This window comes from Erinaceus europaeus, chromosome 16 (genome assembly GCF_950295315.1).
Source record: "Erinaceus europaeus chromosome 16, mEriEur2.1, whole genome shotgun sequence".
Taxonomy (NCBI): Eukaryota; Metazoa; Chordata; class Mammalia; order Eulipotyphla; family Erinaceidae; genus Erinaceus; species Erinaceus europaeus.
This window is the reverse complement of record NC_080177.1, coordinates 82293288-82316451: the sequence shown is the minus strand read 5'-3', so window position 1 is coordinate 82316451 and position 23164 is coordinate 82293288. Positions and strand designations below refer to the sequence as shown.

The 23164-nt window shown below is 38.0% G+C and overlaps 1 protein-coding gene across 3 annotated transcripts in view; it reads right to left on the bottom strand.

Moving 5' to 3' along the window:
• The window catches only part of LRFN5 (leucine rich repeat and fibronectin type III domain containing 5), a 274336-nt gene that overhangs the window by 5243 nt on the left and 245929 nt on the right, over window positions 1-23164 (bottom strand). For 2 of the 3 annotated variants that reach the window (XM_060175564.1, XM_060175565.1), the window contains 2 exons: window positions 9386-10790; window positions 6150-6862 (listed from right to left, as the gene is read on the bottom strand). In XM_060175564.1, the coding sequence (XP_060031547.1) occupies window positions 6150-6862; window positions 9386-10770 (2098 nt within the window). In that variant the 5' untranslated portion in view covers window positions 10771-10790. Of the gene's footprint in view, window positions 1-6149; window positions 6863-8853; window positions 9131-9385; window positions 10791-23164 lie in introns of those variants that run through there. The other variant, XM_060175566.1, reaches the window with a different exon arrangement.

Genomic DNA, 23164 nt, shown 5'->3' with positions numbered 1-23164 from the left:
ATTTAAGTGCTGAATGCAGACATTCTTCCTCTAAGTGACTGCATGAATGTTTCACTTGGCTCTAAATATTGAGCATTAGACAGCACTTCTGACCATACATTCTCCACACGAAATGCTAAGACGTCGCTAGGAAATGATACAATGGCAAGAAAAAAAGAGATGGCTTTGTAGAAGATTCCTAGGTGTGTCTGGTGGGAAGAGGGAAAACTATTATTTGACAGAATTTCCACACGTATTAATGCAAGTTCTCAGTGGTCTTTAATTGTGAGGTTTTGAATTAAAACCCTAATAAAAACTGTTCATTATACAGAACCATGATTAGAAAATTATATACTGGTGTCACCAACACATATAAGTGCTTTCACATTACAAGAACAATCGGACATATATTGGAAATAAGTCACAATATCTGGCTAGCTTGTATTTCAGATAAGATTAAATGTGCACTCATCCACACTCAAAATGAAAGGGGTTTGATAGCTTATCTCAAATTTAGTTGAAGTTTTTAAGTTTTTTTTGTTAAAATTTATGAACCCTAGAGATACCTATCTAAAACATTTATTTTAAAAAGAATTAGAAAAGTTGTAGAGACAGTTACCATTAGGAATAGAAGAACAATAAATTTGTACTAGAAGGCATAATCCACAGGAATGTGATAAATACAATTTTTTTCTAGAATAAATGCTCTGATGACCATTCTATTTTGATTTAATTTGGTTACATTAATTAAATCTATGTTACTGAAAAATATTATGGTTATAAATATATAATGACATATGTTAGTATATTTATAAATAACATTTACATATAAACATATAACTACACATAAAGTATTTTATTCAATGCTTAGTCTAGATACTGAAATTTTACATTGAATACAACCAGAAAATTGTTATCTTACTATTTGTGCATCTGATAAAATTTCAAATGTATTAAAAGTACCATGATGTGGTAATTCTATTCCAAAATATTATCCCAGTTATGACCTTGGTAATTCTATTTGCTATAACACCAACAACATTTTTCGATGAATTAAAGGCAGTAAAATATTTCTCTCTCTCTCTCTCTCTTTTAAATTTATCTTCTGTTCTTCAATATGGATGGCTTCTGCCCCCCTGCTGCTTAAAAAAAAGAGAAAACTATTTCAATTTGTGAATCTAGTATGTTTTACATAACACAGAAGAATAACAATTGATGAGTGATTTGAAAGGAGTTCCAAAGCTGTTTTAACATTCACTATTTCTTTTCCTATTTTAATTTTCTTATTTTTATAGAGACATCATTCTTTCTTTTTCTTTTTATCTATTCATTTATTTATTTGTGGATAGTGACAGAGAGACAAAGAGAGAGCTAAAAAAAAAAAAAAAAGACCACAGCACTAAATAAAACTTCCTTCTATGCCATGGTGGTCAGGCTCAAAGCAACACACTTAAGTGAGCAACTTCTCTGACCCTGCCATGCCGTCACAGGAGGTGCTGAGCATTGAACTGTGGGGTCTCACAGGATACAACAGGGGCACTGTGCTGTGAAACTAACTTCTGCACAACTCCACTGCTTCTGATAACTCCTTTTCTATTTTTATTTTAATTTCAGATAAGGACAGAGGGAGAGAGATTAAAAAAAAAAAAAAAAAGACCCCACGGCATTGCTCCATTGTTCATAATGTTTTCCCTTGTCTGAACCTGATCCCTTGCATAGTCAGAGGGCTAAGGTGTCTCCTCGTTCCCTCTGTGAAACCTTTTTTTTTTTTAAATGAAGGGTTTAGTATTTGTATTTTTAATGCAACTATCATTTAACTTACCCCCATTACAAGGTAAAAGGGTATGGTCATCACTATATTCATTATACAATGACAGGCTTTCCTGTTCAAGTCACCTGTGTGTTGAAGCACTTCCTTTCCTTAAAACATTTCACACACACTTGTTCACAGAAATTGCACACACACACACACACACACACACACACACACACACTGCTAACGAGACAGTTCTGTAACTCAGAGTTCTGAGTTACAAGGTAAAGTTGAGCAAGGGACAAAGTATAATCTTCATTCTGTGATATAAATAAAAATCGCTGGGCTGAGGAGAAAGCTAAGTGCTTATATGCACAAGATCCCAGATGTGATAGTTGGCGTCACCAACAGCCATGACTGGGCAACGCACTGGTCAGAAATAAGCAAGTTATTGAAGAAACATCATTTTATCAGCACTATAAAATAGAAAAGGGACTCCGTCATTCAAGGGAGAATATAGGCTGTCTACTCTGAGCAAGCATCTTATATACTTGGCAAATGCAGGTAGCGTATTATATTTGTAGAATTTGAAAAATTACTGGTGTTTTCAGTTTACTATTACAAACAAAATGAGGAGCAAATACTAAAATTTAGCAACTAAAAGGCAACTGACCTTGTAACAAATTATTAATAACAAACAAAAATTTTTTAAAAAGGCAACTGCATTGCTCTTTGTGATAAAAGCCCTGTTAATATTCTCACTCTATAGACGAAAGGTCTAACATTCTTCCAGTAACAATACAAACAAAATAGTTAAAATTTAGTCTGAGCGCTTGTAGTTTATAAGTACTTAAAGATGACAAAATGGATTCTTGCTTACATAGAGGAGAACCACCGATCTCTGTAGAGTGATTTTGTAGCCAGTGACTTTTGTATCTTACTTAATAACTTCCAGGAGCTTTCTCCTAGGTTATTGTGTTTTTTTCTATATATAGTATAATGTCATCTGCAAAGAGTCCAGTTTCTATCTATAGACTAAAATAAATTGGTATTTATCAGAGCAAACTTTTGTTTCTCAACATGTCTGGTACACTAGCTAATACCTCAGTATCCTTGAAGACATACAGATATTATATATATTTTTTTTAAAAATAAAATTTACAAATTGTATATTCGAATTAGGAAATAATTATCTAGTAAGACAAAAATGAAAAATACAGTTTTTAGGAGACCTGTCTGTAGCAAATGTATGTAAAAATATTATTAGTTTTTTTTTTTCAAATGTAGGAAGTTGAAACCCTAGTGCAAAATAGCAACAAAAAATAAAAACAAGACAAGGGAACAAAACCAATGCCTCTCTACATATAAACACATATATCAATCATACTTCACATGTAAATATTTTATACTATGTTATCAACAGCTAGCAAATGCCATGACTTGGACCATCTGTATATGTGTGTATATTTCTAGATAATGAGTTAAATGTTAAAATGCAAAAGAGAGAGAGAGAAAGAGAAAAATCAAGAAGCACAATTTCTTGCTTGAGTAATCAAAAACTAAATCACAAACCTGCACTCAGCTAATCAATCAATATTCTTATAACTGTGACTTCCTTCAGAGCTCACTTATTCAGTTACAGTGTTTGTGGAATTATACCAGGAACCTTGATGAATTCACATCAGTCTTTTCACACTGAAAGTACCTTAAATAACATCTGCTTCATGTATTTATAAACAAACAACAGAAGTTGACTTTCTTGTTAAGTCAGTCATTTGTTGATCTCTCAAAACGTACATTCTACCCTCTGAGTATTTGTAAGAAATAAGAGCTATTTAATTACAGTGAAATATACAGGTAACTGGAAAACACAAAATCACTTAATCAGTAGGTTCAAGCTGAAGTGCTAAGTAGCTTTTTATGTTGCAGACTTTTTGACACTCTTTCTTTACGACTTTCATAATGTCAGAAATTACTTCTTTGGGCATCCACTTTTTAAGTCTTGAAGGCTTTTATCTATTCAGGATTCTGGTTCCACATAAGTGAAAACTGGGGAGGGACAGGTGTTACTGTTTTGCCTATCAGTGCCTCAAGAAGAATTAATCTAGTTGATGCTAATTGAATTCGTTCGTTTTGGTTAATAATTCAGAAATAGAATCGAAAAGTGCAGTTGACATTGAAAATACAAAACATCACACATTATCTCATTTTCATGGAAGGCTTATGTAACAAACACACCCATGGAGGCGGATTAGCTTCAGGGAAACGTGAAAAGCAAATTTCAAAATGGGAATCTGGCCAGAGAAGAGATACAGAGACACCTGAGGCAAGGAAAACACATCAGTTTTTCCTAAGACTGGTGTGGACTATAACTACTAACTATTGTAATCTTACCACTTCTGACTATCATAACAATAAATGATTTATGATGTGATGTGCCTCCGTCAAGATAAATTAGCTAAACATTTTACATGTGCTTCTTATTAAAAAAAGTAAACTGGTGATTGAATGGTTTTTCAAGGGAGCTGAAAGAATTCACATAGATAATTACTGTGTGTTTAACTTACTCCCAGGGAATACTTTCAACAAAGAAAGCGTCTATCTCATAATATGATGGCTCAAATCATATGCATAAATTTACTATACAAGCATTATTCAAAAGACTAACAGATCAACCAGAAAAATCCTCAATGTTACTCAGTTTTTTGGTTCTTTTTCTTCCAGGGTTATTGCTGGGAGTCGGGTGGTACTAGAATCTTCTCCTGTTGGCCACTTTTTCTCTTTTTTAAATTATTGGGTAGGACAGAGAGAAATGGATAGGGGAAGGGAGATAAAGAGAAGATAGACACCTGCAGACATGCTTCACAGCTTGTGAAGCGACTCCCTGCAAGTGGGGAGCTAGGGGGCTTGAACCGGGATCCTTGCTGTAATATGGTACTAGGTGGCAACCACCCGGCCCCCTCAGTGTTAACCTCTCTAACCTATTTTTAATCAAATGCCACTCGTTTGGCATATAATGCTGTAAGTTCCATGAAGAAGATAGGAAGATGCATCTATAGACGTCGACTAAAGTCAATGTTGAAGATTGCTACAATATACAGAATAAATTTAGAGACTGATTAAATCCTTTTAAAAGTGATATACACCCATTAGATATGCATGATCTCTAATTAAATTTCATAGCAGGTTTTGGTTAAAATAGTAAATGCATTACTCTAAGAGAAAGACATTCAAATTCAGAATACAGCACAGATGGGAAAAACAAAACCACTATCTGGTTAATGAACAATGACTTTATATTGCTTATAAATGGAGTAACAATTCTATTAAAAGTTTTCATTGTTAATAAAAATACACATCATACTGGTGAAGGAAAGCTTGTATTTTCACTTCCATTTTAGCTAGCATTAAGAAAAAGCATAAAACTTACTAGTGTGATAAATTCGTACTTAATAAAGGAAGACATGCTGTATGCCCTGGTTAATATATATCAACTTACGATATGTAACTTAAAAACGAATTGGACTTTTTGATACATTCAAAATGAGTTGCATTTTATTCACCTTATACTGAAAAGCTATGCCATGGGTGAGAAGTATCACAGAACCTTGAAGGCACTTGAACCAAGAATGTTGGTTAGAATACTTATTTTAACACTGTCTGGGAACACTTACTGAATACTTTATATAACATAAGAATACAGTGTTTTCTCCAAAATTTCTGCTTAAAACCAAACACTATTTTCACTGAAAGGAAAAGAAAACACAATCTACTTATTTTGACAGACCCGCTCACCCACAGGTCACCCTCTGTAAGGCTGGGAAATATCAATGCAAGACTTTGTTTTCCCTCCATTTTTGTGATCTGACCTTGCAGAAGCTAGAAGCGGCAGCTAGATTAGGGAGGCGCTGTTGCTATGCTTCTTTCCCTGGACTGCTTTTCCACTTTATGTAGGATGCAGCTCTGTGTGTGAATATGTCCATTCATATATTCTACTCATATATTTATAGGCACATACACACCACACACATACACCCACCCCCTGGAAGGTTTACACACTTCCCAATGATGCCCCTCCTTACCAGCCATCTATGAGAAAGACATGACTGGGATTTCAAACTCCAATTTCCTATGTGAAATCCCAACATGATCTTTTCATCAAAAGGAAACAACCGGTCGGACCATACAGTGCTTCCCTACATGGACTCAGGCTTTGCAAGAGTTGCTTGCCCACTACGCCCATCACAACGGGTAGACTGCATGAATATCCCATTCACAGACACGCTTCTTTTAGAACACAGCTTACATGCACGCGGTGGGTTCATGTAACAACAGCATTCCTCTAATTCTCCACTTGAGGAGCAAGCACCTGTGCCTCACTCTGGAGATCTCTCAGCAGGTAAAGTGAGAAACTTACTTGGCTTTGCGTGTGCTCTTTTAGACGTGGGCCCCTCCGTGATACAATCAGGAGGTCTACTAGCTAGCTGCAGCGCAGTTGAGTTGTTCCTGTTAGTGTTTTGGGACTCAACATTTGTGATGCCTTCATTCTGTGCGTCGGTACTTTGCTTGGTACCAGTCTTTCTTTTCTGCTTTTGGGATACAGAAGTGCTTGAAGTCCAGGCAGGAGGCAAAGCAGAGGTAGTGGTAGAGGAGTCCTGACTTGAACATGTTTCTGAAGCCTGTATCACATTGTCATGGGCAACTTTGCAACACTGGGCATTCTCCTCAGGTCCCACAGCTTGTTTGGATACAGACTGGGGCAGTGTGACACTGCAGCCTTGGATCTGGGCCCCATTGGTTTGTGAGTAGACATTGCTGACCTTGGTGACTTTCTGCTGCCCGTTACTGTTACAGACTTTATACCGGATCATCAGGATGATGATGAACACCAGCACAGAGGCTACGATTATTCCACCGATAATAATAATCATGGTGCCTCCCAAGAACTGGGACTGCATGAAATGGCATCTTACATAATCCTGTTCCGTAGTGAACTGGATGCAACCCACGACTCTTGTGGCAGTGAGGGAAGTGATCCCATCATCATATATTGCCAACACACACAAGTCATACATAGTTCCAGAAGCCAAGTTATTGACAAGAAAGGTTTTGCTCGTAGGAGGTATCATTCTGAAGGACAATGGAATTTGTGTTAATATTAACAGCAACACAAAGTATATACACATAGCCATTAGGACTTCAGTTCTGTTTCATTTCATTTCAGATAAGCACATTAATAACAGATACTGTATAGGGGGAAATGATCTCATCTTATATTTGCTCAGTTAAAACAGCTACCAGTCATTGTTGAAGCCTGCATTCTCTCAATGGTGTTTGCACCATGCCTTGACAAGCTTACTAATTATGTTTCTTGGCAAAGCAGAACTCCTAATAAAAGCCACTGCTCAAAAATCATTTATGACAAATTGCTTTTGAAAGGTGTGACTGTGACATTATCTGACTACTAAACAAATCCATTTAGCACTTACAACACCTCTGTGACTAAAAGCCAATCTGAGGGAAGGGAGAACTCTGACAATCACATTAGAAAGCAGAATGCAAATGCCTTGCAGAATATTTGTTTTCCAAATCAGTGATATGCTGCCATGGAATAATTACTGATATTAAAGTACTTTATTTACAGATCTCAAATCTCTTCTACGCCTTGAACATTTATTGTCTAGTATTTTTATGTACAAATGAAGACAGTGAAAATGTATCAGTCATATAATCGCAGAAATATGAACAGCATATTTCTCATCCTCACTATTATGGGTTGATGAAAAATGTTCAGATCACAGCTTATGAATCTTGATAAGAATTTATAAACATCTCTGAATACATTATATTAAAAGTCTTGTGGACCTTTTCCACTAATTATTTTTTTCTCATTCCCAGCAAAATATACCAAACATAATAGTGAATTTGGGAAAAACATATCCCATGAAACTGAGTTTTGGGAACTCCAAGATCTGGCTTTTTGTTTGTTTGTTTGTTTTAAATCTATTATAAGTGCTTATATAATGTGTTCGAAGTGTGTCAGAGAATTTTAGACCAGAGCATGTCTGAGTGCAAAATCAACATAGGGCATGAACCCATACTTTCTATACATCATAATTTGATCCTTGCAATAACTGTAAGAAAGACACACTATTTTCCACATCTAAACATTAGGATCAGGAGTTCCATTTCCTAAGGTAGCACAGAACTTACTTATCATGCAGGATTAATACCTGGGGGGTGGGGGGTTTGAAAAGAAACCAAACTATTTCACAGAAATACACTTAAAACAATAGAGAATGTCTACCACAATTACAGGAGAGTGGGAGGTTGGGCACAGTAGTAATCACTGATAATGAGATAGGCATATCAGCTCAGGCAAAGAGCTGAGCATGACCAAAGCAGACTGTGTTCGTACACATGCATCCTAACGTACAACCCATGCATCTAGTAATCCCAGTTATACTAGAAGCTATTTGCTCTATTTTTGTTTTCCTTTCAAAGATGGGGAAATTAAGGAGTCTTCCAGGAGAACCTTACCCAGTATCAACCACATGGCTGCCTGGGCCAGTTCTTTCATTTATAACAGTGCATACTTATTTTGCTCATTTGCATATGAGCAAAAAGTCAAATTATCTTCAAGCGTTCAACTGGGTACTCAGCAATTAAATTGATCTGATTTATGTAGGACTTCACGAAAAAATATATTCAAGGTCACACTACTTTTTATCATTTCCCAGCAGCTCTAATAATCTATCATAAACTAAACTACATGGATGGGTAAGATATACTGATATAATTCCAGCTGGATATTGGACAAGATGTGACTATAAGTCAATGAGGCTGAACTTCAGAAAAACATACCAGAAATTCATTATTCTGCTGCAAAGTCTCCATTAATATTCTTACCTGGAGGTTAGATAGTAAACTCTAGTTATACTTTCACTGCTCAAAATATTTGTAAACTTTCTATTTGGAATTGTCTTGAGAACGAGTGAATATGAGACAACACACATACACATAATTCAGTCACTCAAGAAAAAAATCAGTCTCATTACTTTATAGTTACATCCTATTTTTGACCAAAAATGGCAATACCCATCTTGATCACCCACCTTATTCACAAGACTTGGCTCCAAATGGCTTTTGCTTGTTTCCAAAATTCAAATTCACCCTCAAAAGACGAAGATTTGCCACCAATGAGGATATTCAAAATAGTATGACGAGGTTCTAAAGATAATTCCAAAAGTGCTTTGAGCAATGGCAGCATCATTGGGATAATGGTCTAGCTTCCCAACGTGACTTCCTTGAAGGAAAGAACACTGATGCAGATGTGTAAGTTCTGGTATGTTTTTGAATTTTTAGAATAGTCAATCTTGTTCTCTGATAGTCACATCTCTTAGATGATGGGGAAAAAAGTAAGTAAGCATAGTATTACATATAAATTTGAACTCTCTAAAAAGTAAGACAATTCATGACAGTTCCCCACATATATTGACTTGTTACAAACTTCACATCCTCTGCTTCTGAAAACGGAGTACTAGAATTAGAATGCACACTTGAACTGTCAACTGAAAAAGTGGTCGGTAGTCTACTTCCAAGCCCTCTGCTAAGATTCATGGTGAGTATGACATTTTACATAACTTCCCTTACCTGTAAACAAGAGTGTCATCATAAGTACCATTGTACTGGATTTGAAACATACGTATTCCAGGGATATTTCTCTGAAAATTAAATTTCAGTAGCGCTGTAGACGATGTTGCTTCTGCCACCACAATTTTCTCTTGACTCATTTTAGTATCGCCATTACTACTGCTGGCATTAGAACCTGACTTGGTCGACGTTAAGATGTCTGAAGACCCGGGGTCAGGCTCGTGAATGTGATTTGTACTGTTTAGTATGTGGGGGAGTTTAATTATGTGGAGATCCACTGTTTGTGTCGCTTCCCCAGCGGGGTTGGAAGCAATGCAGGTAAAAGCACCTGTATCCTTGACGGTCGTTATCAGAATGTCAAGTGTTCCATTATCATACACTAGAGATCTGCTTGCATTGGAAATGAGCTTCCCTTCAGGAGAAATCCAGTGAATGGCAGGCTCGGGGTCTCCCCTAGCTTTGCACCTCAGGGTTGCCCTCTGGCCCTCTAGGACTCTCATCTCATGTGTATGCCGAGTGATGAGAGGAGGCTCACACAAGAACTCTTCCTCAGGAACTGACCAAAAGTAGCGCCCAGTTAAAAGCGCTGGGGAAGCACACGTCTCTAGGTCATCTTCTCTAGACAGACGCCTCAACCACAACAGTTCACAATTGCAATGCAAAGGGTTTCCGCCAAAGCTTAATGCGAAAGTAGACGGGCTTATAATTCCTGAGGTTGCTAGCACCTGGGCCCTCTGAAAGAGAGGGTCAGGTGGCAGCTTTTGCAGTTTATTGGACGTCACATCTAGTCGTGTCATCTTGTGCAAGTGGGAGAAAGTTCCTTTAGGGATGTTGTCAATCATGTTGTGGTCCAGACTAAGAGTGTGCAGGCTGACCATCTTCTCCACAGCATCCCAAGGAATTGTTTCTAAATTATTGTAGGACAGATCCAGCTCCTCCAGGGCAAAAACATCATCAAAGGCAGTTGAAGAAATCAACGTCAGCTGATTGTTGTTTAATATCAAATGATGGAGATTGGAAAGTCCGCTGAACATATCGTTTGTAATCTTAGTCAATCTGTTGCTATTTAGATGCAATGCCCTCAAATTTCGTAAGTCCGCAAAAGCATGAGGCGTAATAAAACTTATTGTGTTCCTGGAGAGTGTTAGGTCCACCAAGCTGGTCATGTTGGCAAAATCTTTTCTTTTGATATTTGTAACAAAATTGTCTGCCAACCTCAGCTCCACAGTTCTTCTGTCAATGTTTGGTGGAACAAATAGAAGCCCTTTCTTGGCACAAAGAGTCGCAAGATTAGGAGACAAAATCTGACAGACACAACGCTTTGGACAGATCTGAGCTCTCACTGCTATGCCAATGAAAAACAGATAAAAAAGAAATTTTTCCATTGTAGATCAACTTTAAGAGCCTGTAAGGGAAGACATAAAATAAAGAGTTATTATCCAATACTATGATTCATGTTTATATTGCTTCTAGGATAATATTTATTACACACCCTGGAAAACACAATTTATTCAAAGGTTATACAACAAGTAAGATATCTATCCTACACTGTAGATTGTAATAGGCCATAGAAAGAAAAATATACTGCTCAAATTTTCATAGAATTTTCAAATGGGAAACAAAATCAACAGATTGATTAACCATGTAAATTAAAAATCTGCTATTTATAAAATATGATCAGGGTAGTCCACAGGTACAACAAAAAAAGACATCTGGACCAAATTCAAGAGTGAAAGGCAAGATAAAACTCCACTCAACCTTGAGGGCCATTTTGTTACATAAATTAATTCAAAGTTTAAAGACAAAGTAAGAACTTGCAAGGGATTCAATTCACTAGTTTGAGGTTAAAAAAGAAAGAAGAGATTATATCTGTTATTGAGTTAACCTCGTGTCACTATTTCTGAAAGTAACTAGTTGTTGATTATTTTTTATTTACTTTACAAACTATCCTGAACATAATGCAGTTCTTACTTTCTAACTGCAAATATAGAAGCTTATTCCATAACACAGTGACAATGAACACTGACCACAAATATCAAATGTAAGAATATAGTAATTGTAATGAAGCTGGATGTGTCTTGGTAATTTATGGAAAGAAGTGATCAACATATCTGACACTGAATTAAAAAATGGGATACAGCCTAGATTTCATTTTCTTTCCTCCTATTTTAATGCACTTAAGTTTACTCAAGCTTAACTGGAAAGTTACTATAGTTTTACTTCTCTGTTTTATCCACATGTAAGTTCTTGGCATCACTCTCGTAAGTAAAATTACTAATACATATGTGATTCACAGTTCTTGAGATATATGTTTTAGGCACCAAGAAGGAAGACAGCTGAAGGAAACTGAACTGTTCACTGAATGAATACAGCAGCTATAAGACTGTGTGGAAATCAATCACAAAGTCCTCTAAATGAGTATCTGTATGTTTGTTTTCTGTCACTGTGTATGTAGCTATAATGCACAATGATTATTCTCATTTAATAGAATCTTTGTACATGCAGTATGACGTGTGTTTAAGTAGTCTTACCCCAATAATAAAAAACATAAAAACTAGAATAAATGAAGTACAGAATCATAGAAACTAGAATAAAATCATAGAAACTATAATAAACGAAGTACAGAATCACAGTTCTTGAGGAAAAGGAACAGAATGAAAGAGACTTACGGATGATGCTGGACACACATCCCAAACCACAATGCAAGGACACAAAATACATGAAGACAGACATGAACTTGAAGAAGTGGAGATTGTAACACACACACACACACACACACACACACACACACACACACACACACACACACTTGCCACTTGCAGTATCAGATAGAAGTCAAAAAATGGTAGAAGCAATAAAATAAAACCAAACATTCCCCCAAACATCATAAACAAAAACATCATAATTCTCTGCTCAAATCAAGAATAGCCCACCAGGAAACATCAAGAGCTGTGCAGATAAGCAAAGAAAAAGAAAAAGAAAAAAGTCACAAAAATAAGACATATTTCAGTAATTTAAGGTGAAGAAAATAAAAATGATGACTGACTCTTCAGTGACTTCTCTTTGGAAATAAAGCCAGATGGAAGACAATCAAAAATATATTTAAAGTGATACAAGGGAAAGACAGTCTTTGAAGCTGCATGAAGATTGATGCATTCATAAAAGATCTGAGAAGAATAAAGATATCTTGAAGGAAACAGCTTTGTCACTAGAGGAACAAAACCATAAGAAAACATAAAATACATTCTTTTAAAAAATTTTATTGATAAAAAGGAAGTATTTTATACAAGATGCTGGGTATTATACAGCAAACCCTAACAAAGGGACTTTTCAAAGTTAACCCAATTACCAAATAATGTGATGATAACAATAACTATCCATTGTCTTCTTGAACCCTAAGACAGCAGGAACCTCACATCTCCACTATAGAGCCTATATTTCCCCCAGTCCTGGAACCTTAGGGTGGGGCCCACTTTCCTGCATGCTTCTCTCAATTCATACTAAATAATATTGCATCCGCGGACCAAAACCTAATCAATGCAACGAGTGACACCCCAACATGCTTCACTTCAGACTGTGTCCAGAGACTTCAGGTGTGGAACAACAACCCTTCAGCTTCATCACTCGGGTGAGACCTTTCCTTTCATAGTAATCTCTAACTCCATTCCAGGTGGTCCACCCCCCAATAAAGTCCCCAATCCTAGATATAGTCCAGGTCCCCTGAGATAGAGCATATGTTCACACGTGCCCATAAACTAGGGAAAAATATATACCTGAAAGCAGAAGTACACAAGAGCATGCAGGGAATATCCCCAACACTTCATCTGCACTATTCCAACCTTCAGGCCCATGATTATTCAACCATTTGTTTGGCTTTGTATGTTAACTCTCTTTTCAGCCACCAGGTTCCATATGCCAGCATGATGCCGACCAGACTTCCCTGGACTGACAACCCCACCAATGTGTCCTGGAGCTCCGCTTCCCAGAGCCCCACCCTACTAGGGAAAGAGAGAGGCAGACTGGGAGTATTGACCGACCAGTCAACGTCCATGTTCAGCGGGGAAGCAATTACAGAAGCCAGACTTCCCACCTTCTACAACCCACAACAACCCTGGATCCATACTCCCAGAGGGATAGAGAATGGGAAAGCTATCAGGGGAGGGATGGGATATGGAGATTGGGTGGTGGGAATTGTGTGGAGCTGCACCCCTCTAATCCTATGGTCTTGTTAAAGTCTCCTTTCTTAGATAAATAATAAGAAGAAAAAAATCCAAGAACAAATCAGTGTATTTATTAAAAATGGTGACATCTATAAAAAAAAAAAAAGGAAATATTGACTAAACCATAGGATAAGAGGGGTACAACTTCACACAATTCCCACCACCAGAACTCCATATCCCATCCCCTCCCCTGATAGCTTTCCCATTCTTTTTAAAAAATATTTATTTATTCATTTTCCCTTTTGTTGCCCTTGTTGATTTTTATGGTTGTTGTAGTTGTTATTGATGTCATTGTTGTTGGATAGGACAGAGAGAAATGGAGAGAGGAGGGGAAGACAGAGAGGGGGAGAGAAAGACAGACACCTGCAGACCTGCTTCACCGCCTGTGAAGTGACTCCCCTGCAGGTGGGGAGCCGGGGGCTTGAACAGGGATCCTTATGCTGGTCTTTTTGCTTCGTGCCACATGAGCTTAACTCACTGCACTACAGCCTGACTCCCAGCTTTCCTATTCTTTAACCCTTTGGGAGTATGAACCCAAGGTCATTATGGGGTGCAAAAGGTGGAAGGTCTGGCTTCTGTATTGCTTCCCTGCTGAACATGGGCGTTGACTGGCCAATCCATGCTCCCAGCCTCTCTCTCTCTTTCCCGAGTGGAGGGCTCTGGGGAAGTGAGCAGAGCTCCAGGACACATTGGTGGGACACACTGTCTGTTCAGAGAAGTCTGGTCGGCATCATGGTAGCATCTGGAACCTGGTGGTTGAAAATAGAGTTAACACACAAAGCCAAACAAATTGTTGACCAATCATGGACCTAAAGTCTGGTATAGTGCAGATGAAGAGTTGGGGGGCCCTCCACTTTGTAGCTAGCTAGCAGGCATATTTTAGTTATATTCCAAAGGGCCTGTGGCTATACTGGTGTTGTTTGTTTGTTTTTCCTGCACCTGAAATCTGACATGCAGGTGGATCCTAGTTATTGTTTGGGGAGGTGATGTCATGGCTGGCAGAAGGACCAGAAAGCTGGATCAGGGAAGAGAGTAGCTCCCAAATAGGGGGAAGGGGGGTAAATATTGTTGACTGTAAACCCCACAGATTTGATGTGATCTGGGGCCCATATTCAGCTTAGGAGACTATGTGACCTCTGCATCCCTGTATATCTGAGCTCACATTCTGTGGTCATAAGTAGGAACATTCCAAGCTGCTCCAATATCAGGAGCCATCTTCCTCAGGTGTAGCGTAGAGTGTATTCTCCAGCCTCCCTTTGTAGGATGGAACATTCTCTATCATTGTTGATCCAAGTTGAAAGCAAGGTCCTATGCAGGCCCACAAAGGGAACTATTGTGTTGTTCCTGATAGGAATGACTGATAATAATGGAGAGAGGGATTTGTTGGAGCTCTAGGTCCATCATATCTCTTTGAGAATCTCAGGACTCCACGACTAGGGCCCCAGCTGATGGGGTGGCCTGATAGTGACTGAAGAGTCATTGTTAAAGTCTGCCAGTCTCTTGCTCTTATTCAACTTTTGCAGTCCTTGATTTGATGAGGTTAGCTTTGGAGTGAGTGAAAGAACTGGAAGTAGGTAAGGAGGGTGTCTAAGTAGACACTATTTCATTATGAACTTGACACTGACTCACTACAGACTACTGTGTATTTTTGCTTTCAGGTATATATTTTGCCCTAATTTATGGATACATATGAACATATGCTCTATCTTATGGGACCTGGTGTATATCTAGGTTTTGGGATTTTGTTAGGAAGTGAGCCTCCTGGAATGGAATTTGAGAATTCTATGAAAAGAAAGGTCTCACCCGAGTAATGAGGGTGAAGGGTTGACATTCCATGCCTGACGTCTCTGGACACAGTCTGAAGTGAAGCATGCTAAGTTGGTACTCCTTGCGTTGATTAGGCTGGGATGCGTGGATGGAATATCATTTGGTATGAATTGAGAGAAGCATGCAGGAAAGTGAGCCCCACCCTAGAGGTTCCAGGACTGGGGGAAATATAGGTTCTCAAGAGGAAGTGGGAGGATCCTGTGGTCTTAGGGTTTAAGAAGACAATAGATAGTTATTACTATAATCACATTATTTGGTGATTGGGTTAACTTTGAAATATCCTTTTGTTAGGATTTGCTGTATCATACACAATATCATCATAATTTATGCCCTTTGACATTATTTGTATATAGTTGTGCCACCAGTTGCTTCTGTTCTCCCTGGTCTAAGCTTTATTTTTTTTAAAATTTTTATTTAAGAAAGGATTAATTAACAAAACCATAAGGTAGGAGGGGTACAACTCCACACAATTCCCACCACCCAATCTCCATAACCCACCCCCTCCCCTGATAGCTTTCCCATTCTCTATCCCTCTGGGAGCATGGCTGGTCTAAGCTTTTAAGAGAGTCAACATAGCAAAGACTTAGTCTATGTATTAAAATGACTCAGTCTGTGATTTAAAAAGTTTGAGACATTCAATTAAATTTTCCCTCTCATATTAAATAGTGGTTTACATAACTACAAATTGATAAAAGTGTACATGAACACCATTCCCACCACCAGAAGATTATGTCCCATCACCACCTCCGATCCCCCACCTCCACCCAGTGAAGGTGATCATCCATCCTCACCCTTCACCCAGGGTTTTTACTTTGGTGCCCTACGTCAAATTCAGTCAAATCCTACTTTGAGTTTCCCTTTCTGTTCTTCTTTCTCCACTTTTGTTGATGAGTGGGATCATCCCATACTTATCTTTATCTTTCTGACTTAGCGCACTTAACATAATTCTATCTAGCTCCATCCAAGATGGGTCAGAGAAGGTGGGTTCATTGTTCTTAATAGCTGCATAGTATTCCATTGTGTATATATATATATATATATATATATATATATATATATATATATATATATATATATATATATATATATACCACAGCTTTCTCAGCCACTCAACTGTAGTTGAGCACCTGGATTGCTTCCAGGTTTTAGCTATTACAAATTGTCCTGCTATAAACATAAGTGTACACATTTCTTTTTGATTAGGTATTATGGAGTCTTTGGGGTATATCCCTGGAAGAGGGATTACTGGGTCATATGGAAGTTTCATGTCTAGCCTTGTGAGAGTTCACCAGACTGCTCTCCCCAGAGCCTGGACCAGCTTACATTCCCACCAGCAGTGCAGAACTGTAACTCTGTCCCCACAGCCTCTCCAGCATTTGTTGCTACTGTTCTTTTTGATGTATGCCATTCTCACAGGGGTAAGGGAGTATCTCAATGTGGTCTTTACTTACATTTCTCTAACAATCAGCAACCTGGAACAATTTTTCATATGCTTGTTAGCCTTTGGATCTCCTCTGAAGTAAATGTTCTGTTCTTATCCTCTGCCCATTTTTGGATGGGGTCATTTGCTCTTTTGTTGCTAAGTTTGCCGCGCTCTCGTCTGATGTCTGGGATGTGAAGATCTTCTCCCATTCTGTGAGGGGTCTCTTTGTTTATGTGATAGTTACTTTGCCTGTGCAGAAGCTTTTCAATTTGATATAGTCCCATTGATTTGTTTCTGCTTTAGTCTTCCTTGCAGTTGGGTTTCTTTCATCAAAGATGTCCTTTAGGTTTAGGTGGAAAAGTGTTGCACCAATGTTTTCCTCTAAGTATTTGATAGTTTCTGGTCTATCATCCAGGTCCTTGATCCATCTGGAGTTGAATTTTGTGTCTGGTGAGATAAGGTAGTTCAGTTTCATTCTTCTGCATGTTTCAACCAAGTTTTCCCAGCACCATTTATTGAAGAGAGCCTCCTTCCTCCATTTAATACATTGGGCCCCCTTATCAAAGATTAGATGTCCATAGATGTGGGGGTTTAGTTCTGGGCTTTCAGTTCTGTTCCGCTGGTTTATGTGCCTATTTTTGTTCTAGTACCAGGCTGTTTTGATGATGATGACCTTATAATATAGTTTGAGATATGGGAATGTGATGCCTCCATTTATGTTTCTCTTCCTCAAGATTGTTTTGGCAATTCTAGGTGTTTTATGCTTCCAGAAATGATTGTAGTTTTTGTTTTATTCTCTTAAAAAAGCTTGGTGGAACGTTAATGGGTATCGCCTTAAATTTGTACATGGCCCTGGGGAGAATATTCATTTTGATGATATTTATTCTTCCAATCTATGAGCATGGGATGTCTTTCCATTTCTTGGTATCAGTTTCTATTTCCTTGAATTGCGACTCACAGTGTTCAGTATACAAGTCTTTCACTTCTTTGGTCAGCTTTATTCCTAGGTATTTGATTGATTTTGCTGAAACAGTAAATGGGAGTGATTTCTGGATGTCTTCTTCTTCAGATTTAGTGTTTGCATAAAGAAATGCCACTGATTTTTGTACACTGATTTTGTAGCCTGATACCTTGCTATATTGCCTAATAACTTCCAGTAATTTTCTGCTGGATTCTTTAGGTTTTTCTATGTATACTATCATATCATCTGCAAATAGTGAGAGCTTGACTTCTTCCCTTCCTATCTGTATTCCTATGATTTCTTTATGGCAAGAACTTCCAATACTATGTTGGAAAGTAATGGTGATAATGGACAGCCTTGTCTAGTCCCAGATCTGAGGGGGAATGCTTTCAGCTTCTGTCCATTGAGTATGATGTTGGCTGTAGGTTTGCTATATATAGACTCTACTATCTTGAGGAATTTCCCATCTATTCCCATTTTTTGTAGAGTTTTGAGCATGAATGGGTGTTGGATCTTGTCAAAGGCTTTCTCTTCATCTATTAAGATAATCATGTGGTTTTTGGTTTTGCTTTTATTGATGTAGTGAATGACATTGATTGACTTACGGATGCTGAACCAGTCTTGCATTCCTGGGATAAATCCCATTTGGTCAGGATGAACAATCTTTTTGATATACTGCTATATCCGGTTGGCCAGGATCTTGTCTAATATTTTGGCATCTATGTTCATCAGCGATATTGTTCTGTAGCTTTCCTTTTTTGTTGTGTCCCTATCTGCTTTTGGTGTCAGGGTGATGTTGGCTTCATAGAAGGTGGAAGGGAGTGTTCCTGTTTCTTCTATCTTGTGGAAGGGCTTTTGAAGTATAGGTATTAGCTATTTCCTGAAGATTTTGTAGGATTCTTTTGTGAAGCCATCTGGTCCAGGATGTTTGTTGTTGGGAAATTTCTTAATAACTGTTTCGATTTCTTTGTCTGTGATTGGTGCATGTAGGTTTTGTAGTTCTTCTTGGTTCAGTTTTGGAAGGGTGTATGATTCTAGGAATTCTTCCATTTCTTCGAGATTCTCTAGCTTGGTAGCATATACTTCTTCATAAAAGTTTTGCAGGAATTTCTGCATTTCTGTGATTTCAGTTGTAATATCTCCTCTATCATTTACAATTATAATTATTTGAATCTTCTCCCCCCCTTTTTTTAGTGAGTCTGGATAGGGGTTTGTCAATCTTGTTTAATTTTTCAAAGAACCAACATTTGGCTTCATTGATCTTTTGTATGGTTCTCTTATTTTCGAGGCTGTTTATTTCTGCTCTAATTTTAGTGATTTCCATCCTTCTGGTTGCTTTAGGGTTCCATTGTTCCTCTTCCTCTAAGTCCTTAAGGCATTCAGTAAGGTAGTCTATTTGGGCTTTTTCTTGTAATCTAATGTGTGACTGTATGGCTATGTATTTCCCTCTCAGTACTGCTTTAGCTGTGTCCCAAATATTTTGATAGCTTGTGTCTTCATTTTCATTTGTTTCTGGGAACATTTGGATTTCTTGCTTGAGTGTCTCTCTGACCCAGCAGTTCTTAAGCAGCATGTTGTTGAGTTTCCAAATTCTGTGACTTTTAGTAATTTTCTGTTTGTTGTTAAATGTCAGCTGCACTCCACTGTGGTCTGAGATGATACTTGGGATGATTTCAATGCTCTTGAATTTGTTAATGCTGTCTTTGTGGCCTAACATGTGGTCTATCCTTGAGTATGTGCTCTGTGGATTTGAAAAGAATGTGTATTCCAGTTTTTTGAGGTGTAGAACTCTGAAAATGTCCAAGAGGTCTAGTCTGTTCATTTCTTCATTTAATTCTCGTTTCTTTGTTGATTCTCTGCTTCGTTGATCTGTCTAAGTGTGAGAGTGGGGTGTTGAAGTCTCCCACTATTACTGTATTACTATTGATGAATTTTTGTAGTTCTTCCAGTAGGTGCTTGATGTATTTATATGGTCCCTCATTGGGTGCATAGATGTTAATGATTGTTAAATCGTCTTGGTTGATTGATCCTATAATAATTATGTGATGGCCTTGCCTATCTTTTATTACTTTATTTAATTTAAAGTCTATTGTGTCAGAGATGACAATGGCTGTTCCTGCCTTTTTATGTGGTCCATTAGCCTGTCGGAGAGTTTTCTATCCCTTCAGTTTAAGGCTCTGTTTGTCTTGTTGGGTCAGATGGGATTCTTGCAAGCAGCATATGGTTGGATGTGTTTTATGATCCATCTTTCTATTCTGTGCCTTTTAATGGGTGAATTTAAGCCATTGACATTTATTGATATTACGGATTGAATGTATCCTAGTGCCATTATTCTACAATGTTTTATTTGCTCTGATATATGGCATGTATTTATGGTGATGTTCTTGTTTATAAGAGAACTTTTAGAACTTCTTTCAGGGCAGGCTTCGTAATGGTTGCCTCATTTAACTGTTGTCTGTCCTAGAAGGTTGTGATGCTTCCATCTAGTTTGAATGAAAGTCTAGCAGGATATATTATCCATAGTTGAAACCCTTTTTCATTCAGGGCTCGATAGATATCTTGCCATTCTCTTCTGGCGCTTAGAGTATGAGTGGAAAAGTCTGCTGATAGTCTTATGGGTTTTCCCCTGTATGTGACTTTTTGTTTTTCTCTTGCAGCCTTTAGTATCCTTTATTTATCCTTACTTCTCTTCATTGTAACTATGATGTGTCTTGGTGTCTTCAGGTCTGGGTTGATTTTGTTTGGGACTCTCTGAGCCTCTTGAATCTTAATGTCCTTTCTGTTGTTTAGGTCTGGGAAGTTTTCTTGTATTATTTCCTCTAGAATGTTTGCTTCCCCTTCCTCTCTTCCTCTGGAAGGCCAATTATACGAATGTTACTTCTTTTGAGATCAACCCATTTGTCTCTATTGTTGCTTTCAGAGTCTGTCAATCTCTTTTTAATCTCTTTTACCTCTTTCTTTGTTTTCTCTAGCTCATCCTCTGTCTAGCTAATTCTGTTTTCTGCTTCTGTTAGTCTGCTTTCCCTTCCCTCAGCTTCTTTCTTCAGTTCAGTTGTAGTATTAGCTTGTTCTGCTAATTGACCTTTTAGTTCAGCTATTCCAGCTTTCAATTCTCTAATTACCTAGAGGTAGTGTGTGTTTTCCTTGAGGGTCTCATCTGTTGTTTCCCTAATTCTGATAGCCCTTTCCTTCATAGTTGTCTTCATTTCTGTGATTATTAGGTTTATTATTGCTTGCATACTTTTATTATCTATGGTTACTTCTGACTGGTTTCGAGTTTCTTCCGGGTTCCTGTCTTGATTCATTGTGGTAGCAGTTTTATTTGCTCTTGATTTAACCATTTTCTTTTTATTGATGTGTTTTTTATTTTTCTTTTCTGTTGTTCTTCAGATGTTGTGTTTTGAGTACAAGCCATGCTATATGACAAATGTAGTCACCCATCCTCAGAAATAGTAACTTAAGCAAGGATTGATGCAGTTCAACCAATACCAGTTAGCCAAAGAACACCTCCAGTCCAAGAAAAAATAGCACCTAATTCCAAAGGAAAAAGAAAGAGAAAGGAAAAAAGGGAAATCCAGAATAGACAATTATGCAGATCAACTATCCACTGTAAATTCTAGGGCTAGTAAGAGGAGAAAGGGAAGTAGATACGAGAGACACAGAGAGAGAGTCCACTATGAGTCAGCTTTCTTCCCCCAAATAATTCACAAATGAGTATCAGTGAAAGCAAAAGAAGGAGGAAGGAAGGAAAGCAAAAGAAGGAGGAAGGAAGGAAAGAATACAAGAACAACAACAACAAAAAGAGGTGAAAGTAAAGAGTTTTTTTTTTTTTTTTTTTAATTAGCTGGGAGGAGGGAGAAAGGAGAGTGAGGGAAGGGGTAGAGAGAAATAAGTTCCCCTCACACTGGATAGGAGGACACCCAGTCAACTGGCAGGGGAGGAGAAAACAACAACAGTTAAATTTGGTCAACCTGAAGGAGGGACAAAGGGACAGTCACATATAATAATAGTAGTAATAAAATAGAATAGAGTAAAAAAAAAAAACCTGTCAGTCTGTAGCTTGTACAGCACCAAATTGGCTATAGGCAGCCTGAGCAAAGACAGCCAATTGTAAAAAGTATCCAAAAAAAAGAACCTCCAGGTACTCTTTCCCAGGCAGGGGTAAGACTCTGAATGGTCAGGTATTTTGTCACTCAAACAGAGCTCCAGCCACTTAGGAAAAAAAAAAAAGAGAAGAAAAACAAGAAGGAAAAGCACCCCTGGTGAGCCAGGAATCTTAGTAAAGAAAATAGTTCTGTGGGAGCTTGCTAGGAATGGCTGTCCTGCCCCTGGGGGCTAGTTCTGGGGTGGCGGGGAGCGGTGAGCTTCAGAAAGAATCTAAAGATTTCCTTTCTCTATCCCCTTGCCTCTGTTTTCTAACCCAAGTGTGGTCTCACCTGTAGGACCCCTTATTCATCCTCCTGCTGCTGTCCCAGTGTCCTACCCTCTCCAGAGAATCCCAGGTCACAAGCTGATGTTTGTTGGAGCTCATGCCAGCTGACACTTGCAAGTCACCATCTTGGCTCCACCCCCAACCTCCCCCCCCCCCCATAAAATGCATTCTTTTTGGATGAAGGAAAAAAATACATCAGATTGATTCTTGAATTTTTATAAATAGATAAAAAAAAAAAACAGAAATGGTGTTTCTGTGGGAGTGCAATTTTTTTTGTTTTAATGTGTTTATAAATGTTAATTCTTGAGTGGGTAAAGAAAGTTAGAAGAGCCCAGTATGCTCATTAAAAGACAAAAAATAAAAAGCTGGACAAACTTCAAGTCATATTTAAAATAATGACATTAAAATCCTGAAGCTGAATGTAAATTTCAAGGAGCTACATTGTCATACTCAGAGACCTTCAAGAAAAGTGAGAGATCATTTGTATACACCCTCCCTCCCCCAGCCCCAATTTTCTACCGTTACAAAAGGAGAGGACTGGAATAAATTAGAATGAATATAAACCAATCTATCTTTTACCACACATTTTTGGATAACTACTTTATTTATGGATAGAGTTCAAGAGAGAATGAGAGGGAAGATCAGACAGCAACACACATCAGCCCTGCTTCACCACTTTTGAGACTTGAACCCAGGTCCCTATGCACTGTAATATGTGTGCTCACCAGACCTACCCGTCTGGCCCCAACAGACATATTTTTTACATTTTTTCCAAAGAAGTTTCAGATTTACAACAGAATTGAGATAAAAGAACAGAGTCAAACATGCTTCTGCTTCCACCCATGAATCTCTTCCTTCCTCCATTCGACATTCCTCACCAGGACTATTTCTCGGGCGGCATAATTGCATCTTGGTT